The following is a 17,884-nucleotide window of genomic DNA, read 5'->3' as shown; positions in this document are numbered from 1 at the left end:
TAACTAAGTGGAATAGGCATAAAATAATAGGAAGAGGTTTCAGCAAGTTGAGATGCACAACTTGCTCTGCACCTGGGGGTTTGCTTTCTGAGGCTCTGCATGTAAATGTTACTGACGTTTCACAGCCTTTACTGGACTTCCAGGGTCACTTCAATCCAGCTGATAAATCCCTCCAAAGTAGGTGTGCTAATATATGCCTGTATTTCTTAGTACTGTAAGGCGCTGTGAGGTAGGGAAGGAAACTGAAGCACAGAAAATAAAGGTCCTACTGAAAGAAAGTGCTCATACATCTTCTTTAATATAAAGGCTTTCCCCACATTTGCCAGGCTCCAGTGGAAGCTTTTCTGCACTTAGACGTAAAGGCATAGAGAAGTTGGACCCATGAACTGCTGGCTTCCATGGGAGCTGGAGATGCTTTCTGTGACAAGGGAGGATGGTCTGCACTTTGCCAGGCTCCAAACAGTGCAGAACACCACTGATCCTCCAAGTCCTCATTTCAGGCTTGAGACTGATATGCCACTTAGGACTAACGCACATCTTTTGTCCTTATTATGGTCAAAAAGACACCCAGAGAGGCCTATCTCCGCTCTCCCTAACGAAGTAAGGCCAGATGCGGACTCCAAGGTAGTAGTTTTTAAACAACTGTATTTCTCATTTCTAGCTGTTGCACGATTACAGAATAAATGCTAATTTCTCCTGCTGCTACTGATTATCTTAATTTTACCTTTTTAAGCTAAACTAAATTTTAATTAAATAAAGCATTATGGACTTGGTAAAGCTTTACAAAACTCGTGCCTAACAATTAGTAATAATAAAATTCTTGTTGCTGAAGTCTGCGGTTATTTTTGAAGCTGAGAAATAGGAAAAACCCTACAACACCAGCACAAACTGCAGTTTGCCATTTAAAACAAAAAAAACCCACAATAGTACTCTACTTTTAAATGTGCAGTCCTCAAGCAGCCATGCTGTGAAACACATAGTAAATTTATCTGTGTAAAGCACACAGCAGAGCTGCTATACCCTGCACCAAATGATACATAAAATTTGTTCACTGTTTAACGAGGGCAACTTGTAATGTTGCTGTTAATAATTTACACGGAGACAAGCTCTGCCTAAGTTTTGTTAAAAATTGTGAAGATGTGGTCACTTTAATCTCCCTTTCATAACTGCATGATAACCCAATCAATAAGCTGGAAACATGTGCAGCATTTCTTGCACTATCAAAGGAAAGTATTCCTGCCACCACAGGGGCCTTAAAAGCCAGCGTTCCCTGGGCATGCTCCATAAATGCAGCTCACATCTGGATTCATACAGGAACCAACAAGGACAGATGAAGCTGTTGTCTTGCCACACCTTCTTGGCCCTAGCAGACTTCCTCGCTGAGGGAGTAAAACCCAATCAAATGGGACCAAACCTCCACCAGTTTCCAGCCTAGATGTTAGCAACTCAGGGAATTAATGAAACATTTAGCGAAGGCTACGGCCAACAGCACAGGCACCTCCAGGCTGGGAACCTCCAACTTGCAAAAAAAGGCAACAAGCAGTGTTGCAAGGCTGAAATCAGCTCAGACGGGCAGTTCCCTAACCAACAACGGTGCACACGACAGCGCTGCCATCATGTTCTACAGGAGTGGATTAGCATCCACATGCTCTGCAGCAGAATACTGCAAAGCACATCTTCACTTTAGGACTGCCCCATATGCCTCCTTGAGCCATGTCAGGAGCAATCTGAGTGAAGTTAACATAATTTAATGTTAACACAGTTACTGTCATTTCTGTTCATGCATGTGATAGCTGAGTCTGACCACAGACAGGTTTATGCAGATGAAACAGGCTGCATAGGATTCAAGTTTGCTCAGCAATGCCCTCAGACTCCAGTGCTCATTTCCAAGATGCACTAACAATGCACTTTCTCATTGTGAACTCAAACTCTTTAATGAATCTTTGGCTACCGAGCAATCAAGACAAATATTTAAACAGCACTGCTTTGAGAAAGGCTAGTTACTCTTCAAAGGACACGTGTAAATTAGCATCCTAGATCTCTTTGTTAAGATTTTAGAAAGCAGCTCTGCTACTGCATCTACTAAATACAGAAAGAGGAGGCATATTATATCTACTGCTTTTCATAGAAGGTTAGCTTAAAAGGTCATGATCAAACAGGCTCATTTTTCACTGGAATTAAGCATTTTATTTACAGAAAGGGCAGCAAGCTACGTCATGCTCTGCAAGTCAAAGAAACATTGCACACATATGATTTCATTACTACAGCACTAGCAACGGCATTTTCACCCGTCACTCCCTGTTCTACTTTCTGAGTTAGGCACTACAAGACTCCCTAGCAAACTAACGACAGAAACAAAGGAAATTAAACCTAACAAAACTGCTGTAGCCCACCAGCACGCCCTTTAAATCTGTTTTATACTTAGCTGAAAATGAATTTATGGCACAAACATTAGAACTAAAAATGGAAAAGCTGCTGAAGCAGCTACAGCCTTTTCAGCCCGTGCAGACAGTGTGAAGTAGAGCAGCAAATCGCAGCGCACAGACCGCACAGCTCTTAGAACTTGCCCAGCTTCTGCTCTGACAAAAGAGATCACTTAGGGCTTCAACTGGCTGCTGCTCGCGCCATTTAATTAACGGACTTGTAAATGCACCTCTGGCATATTCTGTATTTGTCTCTTTCTCTCGAAAAAGCCCAGATGCACCTGCCGTTCGCGCTAGGGCCGGCTGCTACTCAGCGCGACCGCTGCGAGCGCGCGGGCCCACGGCAGGAGGAAGCGGGCGCAGCGGCTGCAGCCCCGGGCCCGCCGGCACCAACCTCCGCCGCTTCGGTGGGGTTTAGTTCGAGGGCGGCAGCGGTTTTTCTTCCTCTGCCGCGGCTGCACGGCGAGGCTGAGGGACCCACGGCTGCGGCAGCTCCAGAAACCTTCCGAAGGCTTTTGGCAGCTGCGTCCTGGCATGCAGGGCAGCGGGGCGGGCAGCAAAAAGCGACGCCGGCGGCCGCGGGCTCCCCCGCGCCCATCCGCCAGCCGGGTCCGCCCCGAGACCCGCAGCGACCCCGGCCGCGCCGCCGGCTCCCTCCCGCTCCGCCCGGCGCCCCGGCTCCAAACCGGACGGGAGCAGCGAGCGACGGCGGCGCGGCGCCCCACAGGGCCGGGGCGCGCCCGGCCAGCGCGGCAGCCCCCTGCACGGCACAACGCCCCGCACCGAGCCCCGCCCTCGCCGCCGCAGGGGCAGCGCCGGCAGCAGGGTCGGGGCGCCCCTGCCAACGGGAACGACGACGCAGCCGCTTTTCCTCCTCGCGACCTTTCCGCACCCCCGCTCACTCTGCCGCCCCCGGCCCCGCTGCCCTGCTCCCCGGCCGTGCCGCTCTGCCCGTCCGCCGCCGCCTCAGGCTGCGCCCCGAGAGAGGGAAGGAGGGAGGCGAGGCACCGAGGCCCGCTGGCCAGCACGGCCGCTACCGGCGCCGTCCACAGCCGCTCCGGCCCACGGCGGCCGGTCCGGCCCGGGTCGCGGCGGGTGGCTTACCCGCTGGGCGGCTTGCTGGCCCCGGGGCGGACGAGGGTCTCCATGGCCGGGCCGACCTCACCACTTCTGAAGGGACGGGACGGTCCGGACGCGGTCCCGCTGCGGGGCAGCGGCGAAGGTCGGCGGCCGGGGGGTTCCAGAGGGAGGGAAAAGAGGAGACGAGTGAGAGCCGGCCTCGCCCTCCCTCACCCCCGCCTCTCCCGCCCGGCCCCGCTCCCCGCCCCGCCGCCGGGCGGCACTGCCCGGGGCGCCGCCGCCCCCCGCCCCGGGGATGCCCTGCCGAGGTGGCTCACAAGCAGCCCCTCGCCGCCCCTCGCCGCCCGTCTTACCGGGCCGGCAGGGAAGCCACGCCGCGCCGCGGGCACTGACAGCTCGGCCTCGCCCGTCGAGGAGGGGGCTGCCGGGCCGGGGTGAGGCGGAGCGGCCCCCGGGGAAAGCGGCTCGGCGCGGCTGGCCGCTGCCCGCTCAGCGGCCCGGGAGTGCGGGCGGGGGCGGGGGCGCTGCCAGCCCGTTTCCATGTGACTGGCCGGGACAAATGCAAACACGGCGGCTGCCCCCGCCGCCCACGCCGCCGCGGGGGAGAGGAGGGGATGGGGAAACCCGCGGGAGAGCGAAGGGACAAACGCCGCCGCTGGCAGCAGCTCAGGAGACTCTCCCACCCCCTGTCGCCACGAACTTGGCCAAAGCAAAGCTTGCCGGGCGGCTGTCCCTGGGGCTCAGCCCCGCGGGGAGCGAGGGCTTTTCGGCAGCCCGCACGCCTTGCCCAGCCCCTGGCGCTGCCGCCTACGGCTTGTGGCTCCTCACCTTTATCCTTCCAGATTTATTTTTTTTTCCTTGGAGGCGGCGCAAAGAACTGTTTTAAAATTAGTGGCTTTGGTCGAAGAGGGGTTGAAGGGCCGTGACCCGGCCGGCGCGGCGCCCTTCTCCCGGGACCCTGCAGCCCGGCGGGGCGAGCCCAGCGGCGGGGCGGGCAGCGCGGCCCCACCGCCTCCAGCCGCGCTCCCGGGGCGCTGCGGGGGTCCCCGCCGGCGCAGCCTTCGTGGCAGCGCAGGTGGCGTGTTATGAGTCTCGGGGTGCTGTGTCGGAAACGCTCCCCTCACGCCGTTTGTTAGGCCCGTGTGGGAGCGCAGCACCAAGCTGGGAAGCCCGGCTTGCTTACGGCAGCGTGTGCCTGCCTCGGGGGTGCCCGGTGCCGGCGCCCCGGCCCCGCCCGGGCGTTTCAGGAGCTTCTCTGTGCCCCTCCGACCCTCTCCGCCAGCTTCACCTTGCTTTCCCGGCCATGGCTGAGGTGGCAGACAGGTCAGGCCACCAGCAGTCACAGGGACCAGGAGACAGGAGTAAGCAGTGGAGTGACCGTGAGAAAGCGAGGCGGGGGACCACGAGGGGAAGGGGAGATGCTGCCTGACTTGCCTTCTCACCTGTCTGCCTTGGCCACCGTCCCACAGGTTCTGGTTAATGGTTACCCCTTTCCCCAAACTTTTCCTTACCCACAGGCTCAGGCTTATATCTCTGCATCATCTGCCCATCAGAAAGTGTCTTGCCCAGCTCTGTGACCAGGGTAAATGCCAGCTTCTCTGGCCCTGAAAGTGAGTTTCTTCCTAGCAAGCAAGGCTCAGAAAATCTGGGTCAGAAGTTGCATGTGAGTGATGGCATTACTATCTGCAAGAAACCCCCATCCCAGGCAGATTGCATTTTTTTTGAAACATTCAGACATTGGATTCATTTGCCAGTAACACAAAATGATGTGTACTATGTGGATGAAGGTTACCTGTAAATGCCCACCGTTGTCATGCACCCAGGCTTTTGCATTATGATCAAAATTTCTGTTTCTGTACATTTACCCCAATGTATAACATAACACTTTTTGTACTTTAGTCATCCTTAATTTTGTCTTCTCTCGCTTTGAAAACCTGGGGTCTCCCCTTAATTCCCATCTCCTCAGCAGAGAGTTATGAATGCTGCTTTCCATTCTCCCCTCTCCATCCCTGACATTACAGAGCCTAAGGGCAAGGGAGGCAGCTGTAGGCAGAGAAACAAAAATATGAATTTACAGAAGCAAAACACTGATCTCTAATTTCCCTGTTACCATGGGTAGAAGTTAACTGAGTCACCACAGTTCAGTAATTACCCTGGTCATCGGAGCCACATGCCATGGTAATGAGCCACATGCATGTTCCTAATTTGTGCCCTTATGGAAATATATAGGCTAGCTTGCATGCTTTATTTTGCAAGTGGATTGTTTCAGAGACTGCATGCTGTCAGTTACCATAGCTCCAGGAATGAATGGTGATCTATTAAATCATGGGAACTTGATTTCATTGCCGTGTTCATCATCTATTAGTCATTTTTCATCTCCCTTTTTACTCCTAAATCTAAGTGAACTCTTCCTGATCCTAGAATAGTTTCTAAAGCTGCATGGGCACAAAACCTTTGCAGAAACCCCCAAATCTTCCACTGTCTGCATCATTAGGGAACTACACCATTCTGTTTATTTTAAGAACCTGAAAGACCTTCCCCTGCCCTAGCTATAACTTCTGCTCTACGGTGATACATCTGAGCGGAGGTGTAAAGCCTAAAACAACAAAATAACATTTGCTTATTATGTTTGCTTCTTTTTATATAATACAGAAAAAGAATGAAAGCCTTTTAATCATTGAAATTATGATCTTAATACATGTCCAGAGCACCGGCGGCACTGACTGCCCACAGCCCCAGTTCTTAAGTCCTGTTTAGCTGATGAAAAAGCCGGGTGAAATGCAGGGAGCACACTCTGCGATACGACATGGGAATCTGCCTTTCTCCAGACTTCTTGGCACTGGGCCTGGCTCTCAAAAAAAGGGCAAAGGGGGCATTTCTACTGTGCATTGTAATCCCCACAATCGGGGTGCTATGCTTATTTTTTAGGCAAAGGGCATTAGTTCAGCAAGGGGCTGCATCAGTATATGCCAATCTCATAAAATGTCTGTCAGACTGAGCATGTTCAGTCCCTCACCCTGGACTGTTTTTAACCCTTTCCCTATTGGTATAGCTTCATCTCCATCTAGATGGGCCTCCTCAATATATTTCCTAAGAAAATTATAAGCCGTTTAGATTACAAAATCCTTGATGTAAAAGTTTAGGCCTGTAAAATAAAATAATATAAAAAAAATCACCAGTACAATTTCAAATTTCTGCTTTTATACAATCTTCAAATCATTATTCCTATTTTTCCTCACCATCACTGCTAGTAGTATTACTGAATCAAACCTTTAAGGCTACATTTTTCTTCTGCTAAAAGTGGCCTGCAATGTTTCAGGAATTTGAGTTTATAGTATGAGCTTAACTGAACAAACACATAAGGAATCCGGTAATACAAGTCTAATACCAAAGAATTTGTTTCTAATGTAACAAAAAGAGGTTATCATCAACTCAGCATTAGCTAAAATGCACCAGTTAAACAAGCCTTTTCGCTAGTCTGGCACGTATCTTCCTATGATTTAGCAGTCTGAGGGCCATCCTAGAATTGGAAATCAGGTTTGAGCTTTAAATCCAAGGCAAAACCAACAAACCTGAAATTATAGCAGGAAAAGGTTGTGAATAGAAGTTAGTTAATGTGGTTAGGTTTAGTTAATAGCAAATACACATTTTTAACCACATAAATCCTTTCCCCATTGTAAGCAACCTAGAAATTGCAATTTAAGCATTAGTCCCTGTAAGAGAGCTTGCTTACTGTACAATTGCAAAATTCCTGGCTATGTAATTATAGCAATTGGATCTGTGTAGCCTCAAGCTCACAAATTCCTTTTATTTTGCCATCCACAGAAAAAAAAGGAAAAAAAAAAAAAAAAAAGGAAAAAAAGAAGGGAAATGAGATTTTTCAGGGCTTGCCAGACCATTTCTTTGAGTCCCAGAGCACCCCTTCTTAAGAAAGTTGTTTTGGGATTTAGCACTATGTGTCCTATTGTTTTTCTTTAGGAATCTGAAATAACTGAGCAAATGATACCAGTGTAGTTGGAATGTGTGAAAATAATGAATAAAAACAATGAGTAGTTTTGAGCAAATATGCCATTTCTGATCCATACAAGACTAACGCAACATTAGCGAATACCACTGAAGAGGCTGAATTTGCTTCAGAAAGGCAGCATGACTCCATAAGTGGGGCATTTAACAGGGAATGAGGATATTGTGCTTGGATCTGCCCATGGCCACATAGCAAATCCCTGACAACTTTCTGGTTCATCTTTTGTTTCTCTTACTTATCTTGTGTCATGCCGAGGAGCCTCCCCTGTGACTCAGTGCCAAACTGCACTTGTACAGCTTCTACAAGAGAGCAAAGACAGTTCCTGCCCTGGACAACCTGGAATTTTTGGAACAGCAATTTTAGTTTTCTTTGTGGTTTTAGAGACTGACATGTAGGAAGTCTGTGATGTCAATTGAGGCTTGCAAGGAAAGAGTGAAAGAAGTTACTAATCATCATGACAAAGAAGCCATCTGAAAGAGCATGTGCATATGGATACAGGTTTATGTAGCTTTAGCTGAGGTAGTTCATATTTCTGAGTTATGAAGTAGTGACCTCCCATGTATGTAGAAATACTGAAGCTTGCCCTTCGTCTTGTTATCTTTCAACCCATTCTGTTCTGAAAGATAGATCCCTTCAGGGATTTTTTTACTTTATCTCCCAAAACTTACTGAAGTCAGAGAATTTGGAGGTTATTTGGCCTTAAGACACCTAGAAAAAGGAATAGGGAGTGTGATGGAGAAAGCTAAACTCTTTCCCGACCTCTCCGTGGAAAAGGCTGTTGAGGAAACCCCTGCTTGACCATTCACTCCTGCCTTCAAACCGTGGTGTGGTCTGGAAGGTGGTGCGGAGGAGAGAGGGCCAGTGCAGCACAGCAGACAAGCAGGCGCATGATGCAGCGCCGGCCCAACGCTGACTCTCAGGAGCCGTGGGGCAGATGGAACACTGTCATGCCAGGTAAAAATATTCTGGAAAGGGAGCGTCCTCTTGCCTTAGAGAGAATTTCAGAGCATACGTGCAGGGTGGGGAATATGATGTACATTAACTGAGATGGGGAAATGGTTTAAATCCATCATGTGAATAGAGAAAGAGGAATTTCTGTGAATGACACTGTCATCAGGAAATTAAAATCGGTTTATTTTATGTGGCTAAAAGTGGACATGGCAGGCATCAGCATAACCCAGACTGAAGCTGATATGTCTCTATAATATGCTGGCACAGTCTTGAAAGTAAGAACTGTAGAACTCTGGAGATTTTGTTTTAAAGGTTGAGTATTGATTACATGCTTATTCTTCCATTCTTCCTCTTTTTTCCCCCAATAGTTTTGCTTTCCCCTAATATTTCATTCTATATATTTTGGACACGTAGCCTTCTATTTCCTCTCTTCTTTAGCAGTCCTCTTAAGTGAACTTTTTTCAAGATTTGAAACCCCAGGCCTAGTCTGCAATTAAACTGACATTAATAAGGGTATTTACCTGGACAGACCCAGTGGGCCAGAGCTTGTGTTCATGGACTCGGCTGTGGTGCGAACCTTCCCAGGCAAGATGCTAATTAAGATGCTTCCCAAAATCAGAGTTGCATGACTCATAGTCATCTGAGAACAGTGTCAGAGAAGCCAATACTATTATCCAGGGAAAATATAAAATGAGTCTTCAAGACCGTGTCATATTATATGACTGAAAAAAGCATCTGGGCAGGCTTCACCAGCTTACAAACCAAATTTGAATCAAAACGTTAGCTAATTTATGTAAATGCACCTTCATTGTACGGAGCTGGGTGATGTTGCCCAGCATGCTGGTCAGGGTGACCCAGCTACAGCCATTCCTCACTGTGAAGTTTTTGCTTTTTGTTTGCTGTGCCAAGGAGAGTGAAGTTGTAGAAACAGCATTGCAGAGAAGCGACTCACTGCCTCCCAGATGCTGCTGCCGCTAAAACTCTCTTCATCCTACCTCTTTCTCTAATGAAAATAATTTGTGCTATACTTAGAATTACCCTCTCTTTCAGCATTTTCATGAAAGAGAAGTAGAGCTCTTGGGCTGCTCAGCCCAGCAGAACTAGCAGAAAGGGAAATTTAATGAGCTTTCTGTGTAAGTAACTTTCCACAGATCTGTAAACATTCATTTAGAAGTGGTGGGAAGGTGTAGCAGAGCTCTTGACTTGGGCATGACACTTTTCCAGTCAGTATGGTACAGACAGGCCAGACTTTTGTAAAGGCAGGCAGGACTAACAAGGAGATGGCAGAAGGAACACTCCGTGCTTGATCTAGTGCAGCAATAAAGAAAACAGAAAGCTGTGTACATGGCATGTTCCCAGTTTTCCTTATGCAGCATGCGTCATACACAATGCCATGAGGCTTCACCATTGCAACAGCCTGTGCCTCTCCCATGCATTGTACCCAGCTCTTCTCCCAGCACCCACAGCTGGCGCTGCAAGTGATGGCAGCGAGGAGTGCCTGCTGCCTTTGAAACACTGGCTTGCATGTGGAGCTTCAGCTAGTAACTGCTGAAGTTGCTCTTGAATTAAGTTAGTCCCTGCAGTGACCAAAGGTCCTTAGAAAACAACTTTCAAGTGAGTTATGTCTGTCCTGAATACTCAATACCAGGGTTTCTATTTCCAGAAGGCTATTTCTATTTTCATGTATATAATACAGCCAAGCTATAATCAGAAGAATTATATCCACTCACAGCCCTCTCTATAAATACTTAAGACTATATGAGATAAACTTTATTAACAACGTCCACAACTATCTTTTAGCTCACAGACTGGGTTAAACTTCTACCACTTTTAAATAGTTTTTTTCAGTATAGCCTTTCACCGAAATTTAGAAAGTTTCCATGGTTAGGAGGCAGTGGTATCTCAAGGTTTCATTTTTAAGAATTTCATAGTTACTTATGTAATTCTCATTTCACATTTGCATCATCTGATGCACCTTTCAGTTAATCCTGATTGTTAGCAACATAAATGAAAACAAGATTTGGTTCTGTATTTATATCAAAACTAGTACCCTACAGATAAAGACAAATATGTGTGTACTTATGCAAAAGTAGAAAAGTAGCAGGCTTGGTGCTGCTGCAGTTTCTATTGAGTTATGTAATTCATGATTGCCTTAGTTGAGCAACATCTTAAAGCACGTGAGGATTTGCATGCGTGTGAAAACTCACCAGTGTTACACCTAAATTCCTTAATTCTTTAGAAAAAATAAGACCTTTGACATACAATATCATCTCTAGAATTCTTCGTAAACTGAACAGGGACTTGAACAGCTGCATGCTGTTTACTTACTACACGCACCCTCAGAGGCCTACCTTTTATTCGTTCCCACCCCAAATGTAGACCTCATGAACCTGCTGAAATCACTGAATTACAGTAACATGAGACTCATACCTCTGAGGTCTAGAGTTTTAATGGATGTTATTGTCAGGAAAGCATTTGAAGAAGGCAGATGAAGTCTGAAGACTGATGTATATAAAGCCTTGTATGTAATTCAGACCTAGGTTACAAGTGTGAGGATGTAAATAATGAAATAACTTACCTTGAGAATTCTCTCTGGCCCTATTTGAATTGACATAAGGTACAATAAATTTTTGGTAGCCACCACCATGTCACGACACGATCAGTGGTGTGAAGGGTGGCTTCCCCATCACCCACCCCTCTGAGGCCAGCAAAGGCTTCTTAACTCTCCCTTCATGCATTTCAGACAATTTACACCTTGATGTCAATAAGTGATGAGGCAGTAATGCTTTTCTCTCGTTTTGCTAACATACCTTGAGACCAGTCCTGCTGCTTATCTCTTTTTCCACAAGATACGGGTTAGCTGGGTATGGCAAAGAAAGAGGAAGGGAGGTCTTCCAAAGATGTCTGGTGGTACTAATCCAGGAGAACTTGGGTTGAGATGAAGTACACAGTTGGTTCACCACGGTGTCATTGGACAGATGCGGTCACATGGGGACAAGACAGGGTAACACTTCTTTCTTTGGAGAGGATTGCGATCACCTTCCTCACCCTGGTCCTGTAAGGAAAACTCTCCTTGAATTAACAAGGAAGGGATTGGATAAACTGCTCAGCAAAGAGAGGTGGAGAAAATATGAGTTATCTGGAGAACATCACTGGCCTGATCCAAAGCCTACATTAATGAGAGGGTTTCTACCAACTCCAACTGGTTTTTCCAAATCATTCACTTCACTTGCAAACATGGGCAATAATTACTGGGTGTTTTACACAACCTTTCTTCTCTCATTTCCTCACCTCTTCCTCTTGAAGGTGAGGTTAATTACATCTTAATGGTACCTCCAGCCACTTGTACAGGTGCTACATGAATCTTCACAGGACCCTGCTGTTTACTGGCCCCTAAAGGACAACATGAAGGTAAAAAATCTGTCATGTGCTTTAAATGCCCTATACCTGACATGAGGTGGTTGATGAATCTTTGAAACCTTTTTATTTCTCTGTCTTCTGGCTTGCCAGCTGTCCTCAGCCTGCAATCTCAGTCTAGGAGAGGGTACAAATTATGATATACTTAAAATGAAACAACACTCCCTTTCTTCAGGTGAGTCATCTGCAGGTATCCAGAAAATGCACAGCGTGAAAATTACCTCCGGTTCAGGGCATTAAGAATAATACAAACTAGCTCCTTAGAGTTCCTGTGGAAAAATAAAATGTGGCGTACCTCTAACTTACAAATACAGAAAACTAATTTCCTACTGTTAGCAGTCACAGACTAGAATAACCAGATTACAAAGCTTCCTGTGAATCTACAACACAGGGTGGTGCACTGCCGCGTTGCTTCAGGGACAGCCCAGAAAGCAAACCGTGATGCAAAGGGCTGTGCTTGGTTCCTCCTCTGCCCCCGTGGCAAGAGCTCTCCCCGCAGCAGCCAGCTGCCCAGCCCGCTGGCACAGCGCCCTTCTGCAGCACAGCAGGCAGCAAGCCAGAGCCCCACCTTTTCTCCACCTTCTCGTCTCTCAGCACAGATGGATGACGAGGGAAGAAAACAACAGTCGTGCAGAGACCCATCTTTTCTCACAATGCAAGTGTCCTTCAAAGGCCTTACTAGCCATGAAGGGTCTAGAGCAAGGGTCCTCAAACTACGGCCCGCGAGCTGGATACGGCCCCCCAGGGTCCTCAACCCGGCCCCCGGTATTTACAGACCCCCCCACCGGGGGTTGGGGTGGGAACCCAAGCAGCCGCAGATGGCTGCCTGCCACTTCATCCGCGCGGCAGCCCCCTGGTTAAACAGTTTGAGCACCCCTGGTCTAGAATATAGACCTCAATCTCTCCAGTAAATATGCACATGTCCATAGAGATTTAAAGGAATACATTGGTTTGTTTGATTTTTATACTTATTCATAATCTGATGAAATATTAAAGGAACCCACAGATTTACATACAATTTTTCCTTTCACTGGAAGATAAGAAATGAAGGTGTAAATCTTCCTAAAATGCATTACCTTAATGTCTGCCATAATAATTATTATGGCGGTGCTTTCACAGCACTGGCTGGTGTTTTAAAACTCAGTGTCACAAAAGCCACGTTAAGTTTAGTGATAACAACTGAACTGAAATGCATGTGGAAATCTTTGCAAATTTTCACTCAATACGGCTTTTGAAACCCGTCTACAGTTTCCAAAGGAAAATGAAAAGTCAGAGAGTGATGTTTCAGTTGTTCATGCAGTTTGCATTTGCCGTGCCGTACTGACCCAGTGGATATGAGGCAAGGGCCCACTCGAGTCAGCCCCTGTAGGTGCCCACAAGAGTAACCAGCCATGAGTCTTGCAGCAACCTCTGTGGCCTAAGCCATCACTTCTGTGAAGGTTTTCTCAGAAGCCTGTCCTTGTTCTTGCATGTGCAGCAGATGACCTCGGGTCCTGCCCTGATGTGGAAGCATGTTGGGCTCTCCCACAGCAGCCTGTGCTCACCGCTCCAAAACCCTCCTCTGCTGGGTTGCTCAATCCCAGCTGAGCTGCTGCCAAGATCACCAAGTACCTTAAACAGCTGGAGGGCCTCCAGGGCATGGTCACCCCGCTGCAGGTACAGCATTCCGTTCTGTGAGATGTTTATATCCTAGCATTAGGAGAATATTTGTGCAACTTGAGGGGTGGCATCTGTAACCCTTTGGAAAAGAGCACTATTTGCAAGAGCATCACTGCAAATCCACAATACCTTGCTACCATGTTTTCAGTTTTAAGGTGGTTCCTTAGAAAATTATAAAATATGGTTCATTTGTACATTACAATTGGATTTCCAAATTGCTGTCTAATACAGATCTTGAAAGTTGTTACCCTACTGCTTTACGAATACCTCGTTCCTTCCTGGTTAATAGAGACTAAGCATGGCTAAACCTGGCATTTTCAGATGGTTGTAACATAAACTGTAAAATATATACATGTATCTATACATATATAATTTTATGACTATAGGGGTTTGTTTTCTTTAGGGTGGAGTATTTTGCATACTGACTTACTTGAAAGCTCAAGATGCCTATGGCTTCTCCTGAGACCTGACCTGGAGCACCACATACAGCTCTGGGGCCCTTAGCACAAGACAGCTGTGGACCTGCTGGAGTGGGTCCAGAGGAGGGCCACGAAAATGGTCAGATGGCTGCAACACCCTCTATGAAGAAAGGCTGAGAGAATTGGGGATGTTCAGCCTGGAAAAGAGGAGGCTTCAGGGGGAACCTTTCAATAGTGAAAGGGGGCTTTAAGAATAAAGACGGGGAGAGACTTATTACGAGGGTCCGTAGTAATAACACAAGGGGTCACAGTTTTAAACTACAAGGAGATAGATTTAGATTGAATGTAAGGAATAAATTCTTTACTGTGAGGGTGGTAAGCCACTGGAACAGGTTGCCCAGAGAAGCTGTGAATGCCCCACCCCAAGTGCTTGAGCATGGATGTGTATTTGAGCAACCTGATCTAGTGAAAGATGCCCCTGCCCATGGCAGGGGGGTTGGACAAGATGATCTTTAGAAGCCCCTTCCAACCCAACCCTCTCTGTGATTCTTGAGTGCCCAAGTGAGGATTTGGGTATCTGTGTTAGTGCACTCGGATTCATCAGCAAACTGAGGATATTTGAGGTCAGCTCGTAACTGAACCCCAGGATGCCGGATCCTTCCTTACTCCTAAATGGAAGTTTTTCAAGGGAAACAGAATAGTAGTCCAGCAGCTGAGCCAACAGAATAGATAGGAACTACTCCTTTGTTTAAATTTTATCATAGAAGCTCAAAATGAAATCAGTGGTTCTGCAGTTGTCTGGTAAGCAGCAGCATGATCAGAAAACAGGCTGTGGAAAACTCAGGGAAGGAAATTTTGGTGAGCATGATTTCTTCAACAGTCTTGTGACAGTCTGTAACAAGAAAATGGCCAATGAAAGTCTTAATAACATTTCAATTATTGGATTAAGTCTTGGAAAAGGCTAATGATTGAGAAAGGGAAGAGATAAATCAGCAGGAAAACAAACCCAAAACAAAACAACAAAATTCTCTAAGGTCTTATTGCAAAACTAGGTTTTAGAGCATTTGTATCCAGCACTTTCTCCACTGGGAGGCCTCTGTCACTGCTCCCTGGGGACATAGGGCTGACACTCCCAATATGCTGCTCTGGGATGAGGGGTAAACTCCCTTCCCAAGGTGGCAAAGAAAGCAGGGTGTTACTACATCCTGGAAAAGAGAACAGGCTGGCTTTTTTTAAATCATGATATCTGTGTTTGTAATCCCCAGCTATGCTCTAAGTAAAGCTGAACATCTTTAGCTTCTTACTTAAATGGGAATGAAATGCATGGGCATGAAGAAGATGCCCTGGGGAGGTGGACGATGAAAGATTCTGCTAACACCATCATAAAAATGAAGCTGCAGCAGGAAGCTGAAAGGATGCCGTGGGTAGATTTGTTATTGGAGCTTCCAGTTTTGATGAGAGAGGTGCAAAAATAAGCAAAAGGATTTTGAATTCCTGAGCTCATGGCTGCTTTGATGAGCTGAAGTGACCAGGCTGAACCCACTGGCAGTCAGAGGTTTCACCTGTTATGTCAGTGGCATGAGGATTTCAGCTGCTTGTGAACGACTTGTATTTTTGTCTCTTGCATGCCCAGGCACTCTATGTTTACAAAAAAAAAAAAAAAAAAAAAGAAAGAAAGAAAAGAAAACTACCTAGACAGCAGAATGATCCTTAATTTAGTCCCTTTGAGTCCTGAACCTGATGGCTGGGCCCAGAAATCAAAGAATAACCTCCCTGCCAGACAACTCTGAGCCCCAGCGAGGAGGGAAGCCCCACCAGATGGGCTCTTTCACCATCCAGTGGGGGGAGGGGGTGGTAGAGAGCCCCAGTAGATGTGCCCTAAATATTTTGTTTTGTACGTTGTGTTACTACATTTGAGAGGTGCTGCTGAGAAATGGAGTTTACAAACTGGGGAAAAGTTTACAGCTGTAACAATGATACTTATAGTTTTGTAATCTGGGTAAATGGCTGTCCCAGCCTAAGGCAATAGCTCATGTCCAGCTGCAAGTGCAAGGTTGGTGGTTATGCTTAGCTAGCTTGGGTGGGGGTCACGAGATAAGTTCTGCAGACTGTATGAACATAAGAGGCTGAAAACACAATTTCTGTGCCTCCTTGAAGATCCATGTCCAGCTCCCTATTCAGTTCAGTTCAGCTGGTGGCTGTGGGTAGTTGTCAGCATTAAAGCACTACAGAAGTCCTGCAGCCCCAGGAGTCACTCAGGTGGCTGTGCTGGGTTGGGAGCAGCCGGCTGAGAGCCGAGGGGCTCTCAGCAGAGCTGCCAGGGCCTGTGGAGCTGGAGCTGGCTGTGCCCACTCTGTGGAGGCATGGCCAGCAGGGAGCTGAGCAGCTAGCAGAGCATCACTTTACCTAGCAGTTGATTGTCCAACAAATCTTAGCTTTCGCCTCCTGCAGATGATGGGAAAAGGTCTAGCCTAGAAATTACTTCCTTAGAGGAGAAGACTATGAACTGTTATAGTTAAAGAATAACTATGACAGTCAGTTACTATTGCTCTGTTTATCTACCTGGTCAGGTTTTTGTTCTATCAGAAAAAAAAAAAAAAAAAAACAAAAAGCCAACCAAAAAAATCCTTTGTTAACGGTTTGATTCAGGTTTGCCAACAGGAAAAATCAGATAGTTCAATATAATTTTCCCAGTTGTCCAGGTGTGGCCTCAACTGACTGCTTTCGAAGCAGCTCCCTTCGATTTGTACCTAGACATTGTTGCTGCCAGTTCAGGAGGTTTACCTCTGAACAACAGGAGCAGTGTTTCAATGAAATGACCGTACTCTTCTTTTTCCCTGCTAGCACTGGTATGTAGGATGGAGGATATGTATACAGTCTGAGGATATACTAAGGCGCTGTAGTATATGTTGTTAGATAGAAAAGGAAGCAAATAGAGAGATTCTAGGAAGAAGAAAGGGCAATGTACTAAAATAACTAAATACCATCCCAGACTCCAACAAACTCCTTGGCTCTGAGCAATTATGAATTATTCTCGGTACGTGGGATGAAACTTAATTTAGACTGCAGTTTCATAGTCACTTCAAGGTAATCTAAGTTGGCACGGTTTATGAAAGAAGCAATCTCACTTTCCTCTCTGTCCCCAGCAAACCTATTCCCTCTTTTTTGCCCTCTTTTCCCTCCCCCTTCACGCACATAGCAACTTTATTTATCTCTGTGTGGCATGCCGTGGGGCAGGTAGTTTGCCCAGGGGGACAGCCCCACTACTCCTAAACATACTTACAGCCTACCCGTGCCCCCTTCCAGGTTACAGTCATCCTGATAACTACGTGTGTGTGTGTGTGTGTGTGTGTGTGTGTGTGTGTGAAACCTTAAACAACAGAGAAGTGTTTTGTTAACCCAGATAGATTTCCTGGTTTGGTTTGAGGTGGGGTTGGAGGATCGTACAGTGCCACTTTCAAGCAGGGATGACACTTCAGCAACATACCCCAAGTACTGTGAAACGGCAGGAGTAAAGACACTTGAACTTGAAACATCCTGGAGTCTGCACTAATTCCAGCATTTGCTAGCTTAATGTTGGTTTTGTGTAACACATTAACTTCTAGAGGTCACAGCCCATCAGCCCTGATCCACTGGTGATTTGTCCAAATACAGGCAAGCAAAATGCTATCTATTGTAGACACAGAGAAAAAAAGCGCTTTTTTCATATACGTATTTTAAAATTGTTTGGCCCGTTAAGATATCAACACCCTTCCATCCCTGTGTTTATTTTTGGATATTTTAATGAGACATTGGTCTCATTTAATGTTTTGGAGCTGTTAATCCTATGTCAGGGAGCCCAAGCTAAACTCAGCAAACCCAGGCAAAGTATGTGCCCCTGTGCATACGCCTAATTCTACTTTTCCCGAAGT

General features: G+C 46.8%; 1 protein-coding gene across 2 annotated transcripts in view; it reads right to left on the bottom strand.

Moving 5' to 3' along the window:
* Positions 1 to 17,884, bottom strand: part of COBL (cordon-bleu WH2 repeat protein) — a 264,865-nt gene that overhangs the window by 199,508 nt on the left and 47,473 nt on the right. For both annotated transcript variants that reach the window (XM_080379027.1, XM_080379028.1), the window contains exons 2-4: positions 11,289 to 11,533; positions 3,857 to 7,826; positions 3,528 to 3,626 (exon numbers count right to left, since the gene is read on the bottom strand). In XM_080379027.1, coding sequence (XP_080235153.1) covers positions 3,528 to 3,571 — 44 coding nt within the window. In that variant the 5' untranslated portion in view covers positions 3,572 to 3,626; positions 3,857 to 7,826; positions 11,289 to 11,533. The remainder of the gene's footprint in view (positions 1 to 3,527; positions 3,627 to 3,856; positions 7,827 to 11,288; positions 11,534 to 17,884) is intronic.

The sequence above is a fragment of the Falco punctatus genome (assembly GCF_963210335.1).
Source record: "Falco punctatus genome assembly, chromosome: 3".
In the NCBI taxonomy this organism is placed as follows: Eukaryota; Metazoa; Chordata; class Aves; order Falconiformes; family Falconidae; genus Falco; species Falco punctatus.
Note: the sequence above shows the minus strand (reverse complement) of the source record. Positions and strands in the feature narration are given on the sequence as shown.